The sequence below is a fragment of the Acyrthosiphon pisum genome, chromosome A3 (genome assembly GCF_005508785.2).
Source record: "Acyrthosiphon pisum isolate AL4f chromosome A3, pea_aphid_22Mar2018_4r6ur, whole genome shotgun sequence".
Lineage (NCBI taxonomy): Eukaryota > Metazoa > Arthropoda > Insecta > Hemiptera > Aphididae > Acyrthosiphon > Acyrthosiphon pisum.
The window spans coordinates 30,155,335-30,158,195 of NC_042496.1; the positions used below are offsets into that span (position 1 = coordinate 30,155,335).

Sequence of the window (2,861 nt, forward strand, 5' to 3'; positions counted from 1 at the left end):
TTTCGTTTTCTTACAGACATGATGTTAACAATTTATGATTTATGAGATATCAAAGATATCATCCAACTCTAGGCAAGTTAATGATAATTTTTAATTGAGTTAAGTTAAGTTGATAGAAAACATTTGAAAAAGTTTAAAGTTAATAGTTATCCTAATTTTTATTTTAACTTAGTTAAGTTAAAAGTTATGAGAAAAATTATTTATTTTTTAATGTATATAAATAGTCAGTAAAATGGTTTAAAATAATAAAAAGTAAATGTTTATGTAATGTGGATCATTAATAATAATAAATTGTATTATATTTATTATTTGATTATATATATATTAATGCAACTTGGATTTAATTAAAGTTAACTCGTTATTTATTAAGTTTATATCAAAATTTAGTTAATGAAAATTAAATTAAAAAAAGTAAAGTTAAAAAGTTAAAAAAGCAGGTAAGTGGATGTCGCTCTGCTGTACAGTAGATTACAAGTGGGTAATTGTATATTGGTTATATTAGACTTGAATTCAATGATATAATATCATTGTATAAGAAAAATGATTCTGAGCGGAGACGGTTTGTCAGTCTAGATATTTTATATTTTGTTATTATTTATTTCATCATGTAAGTTGAATTAATATTAAAATATTATAATTTTTTATTCGTTTCTATGGTTATAAACAAAGCTTTAGAAATTAAAATCCCATTTTTAGCGTTTTTTCGTTATTTTCCGGTGGAATTAAATAACTGTTGAGAAAATCGAAAAATAACCTCTCTAAAGTTCTAGGTCAAAGTGGGTGGGCCAACTTCACAAGTTCAAAAGTTTATAGCGGCCGCCTTAAGGACTTGCAAATTTCAAAAAGGGGTTTTCAAATACTTGCTAATCATTAGCTTTCGTTTGATACCGATTTCGAAGTTCTAGGTCAAAGTGGGTGGGCTACGTGAAGTTGGCCCATCTTTACATTTTTGGGTTTTACGATGAAAGTTTGGACTTGCAAATTCTAAAAATAGACTTGCAAATACTTGCAAATAACTTGCAAAATAATGGCATAGATTTTAAAAAAATCTAAGTACTTAGGTGGGCCAACTTCACGAACGTCTAAAGTACCATCTTGATCCAATTTGCTAAAAGATATGGTATTATATGTTAAAATCGAAACACTCTTTCTGGAAGAAATTTTGTATACAGGATATAAAAATAAAAATAAACACCATTGTAAAAACAATAGCTTCCTCGCTCCGCTCAGAATCTAAAATTGACTTAATTTTAACTTTTGAACTCGTTTATGCCCAGGCTTGAATCATTACAATATTATTTTTATTATAGCAATACCTACTGAGAAATTTGGAAATCGGATTTCATTATTATAAACTATCATAAACCTTTACTTAGTATTGAAATTATGTAATAAGAATTTTAATTTTTTTTTTTTGCCTACAGGTCTTTTATCAAAAATTTTTGATAACAGATTTATGGTACCCATGGGGAGACTCTCATACTCCGTTTTCTTAGTGAACCTAATCGTTATGATGATGTCTCAGAGTTCCCAAAGACTACCCACTTACCTATTACCAAAATCATCGGTAAGATAAAAGATAATATTTGGAACATCAAATAAAAAATATTATAAAGTCACTAAATAATTTGCATTGTCTTTCATGACAAAAATATTGTTCATAATGTATACGAATATAATATTGTTTCAATTCGTCTGTTTTCAGTTGGACGCTTGGATATACGATACTTTTAAAACTTATTTAATGGGCTTAGCATTATACTTAGTCGTAGAAGCACCGTTTGGCAATTTGACTAGACAAATGTTCGGGCGAGGGTAAGTTATATTACTTAATTATTATTTTCATACGTGGAAATTAATATTTTGGTTTGGTAAAAACAACATTTTTCCTTTCAGTTATCCTAAGTTTTAATCCTATTGTTTATAGTCCATATTAACCGGTATTTTTTTCAAGAGCCCCCTTCCCTCATCCCCCTCCAGATCATATTTCATTTTATGTGCCTAACGGCCCTAACGTTGCGAAATGTTCTTCATAGTTGTTGTGTGGTATCATAATGCGAACTACCACAAATTCACCGTTATTAGTTGATAATTTATCCATATTGTTATTATTATTATATTATATGCCAAACGAAAATATCGAAGAAGAAAGTTTTAGGCTAATACAATAACAAGATAACAACTATTAATAATTATATTCTGGATTAAATAAATATATTTTATGCATAATTATATGTACGATCGAAAATATGAGAGGAGCACGAATCCATCAGGTTGCGCAACTGTTTCCTTTTAATAAAAGTTGTTTTTAATTGCCAAAATGTGTAAATTCTCAATAACAAGGACTTATTTTTGATGAGCCAGACAATTGTAATTATTCATTTATCAACCCGTATATTTTATTATAGTGCTCATCGCATTATATTATATTTATAAACTATTATATTTGAACAATAGTTCTAAGAAGAATATTCAACCCACTTTCGGAAAACCGGTTTTTATTATTTATGTCCATAGCAAATTTTAAATTAAATTTTATCTGATTGATTTGTTGTGATTTGTGGCCGATTTTAATGTTTGTTATTTTATTTATACAATTATCATTTGATAACGTAGAATTTAAAAACATTATGTTTCAACAATCTTTATTTTATAATTTTTAGGAAAAAGAGTGAATCGTTCACAAGAAACGAAATACCAATTGAAAAAACTACAACTGCAGAAACTCCAAAAAATGTGATGACTCATTTATAATAAGTATTAACTGATTGAATCTTAAAACATAAGTTGAATAGATATTATTACATATTTATAATATTTTTATAATCTATATAATTACATTTTCATAAGATTTGATTACA

The 2,861-nt window shown here is 26.9% G+C and overlaps 2 protein-coding genes across 5 annotated transcripts in view; one reads left to right on the forward strand and one right to left on the reverse strand.

Moving 5' to 3' along the window:
- Positions 1-2,786, forward strand: part of LOC100568675 (nose resistant to fluoxetine protein 6) — a 43,152-nt gene extending 40,366 nt beyond the window's left edge. The window contains exons 10-12 of one of the 2 annotated variants that reach the window (XM_029491231.1): positions 1,425-1,567; positions 1,706-1,815; positions 2,664-2,786. In XM_029491231.1, coding sequence (XP_029347091.1) covers positions 1,425-1,567; positions 1,706-1,815; positions 2,664-2,754 — 344 coding nt within the window. In that variant the 3' untranslated portion in view covers positions 2,755-2,786. The remainder of the gene's footprint in view (positions 1-1,424; positions 1,568-1,705; positions 1,816-2,663) is intronic. The other variant, XM_029491233.1, reaches the window with a different exon arrangement.
- Positions 1-2,861, reverse strand: part of LOC100570184 (nose resistant to fluoxetine protein 6) — a 125,830-nt gene that overhangs the window by 79,462 nt on the left and 43,507 nt on the right. The window lies entirely within an intron of this gene.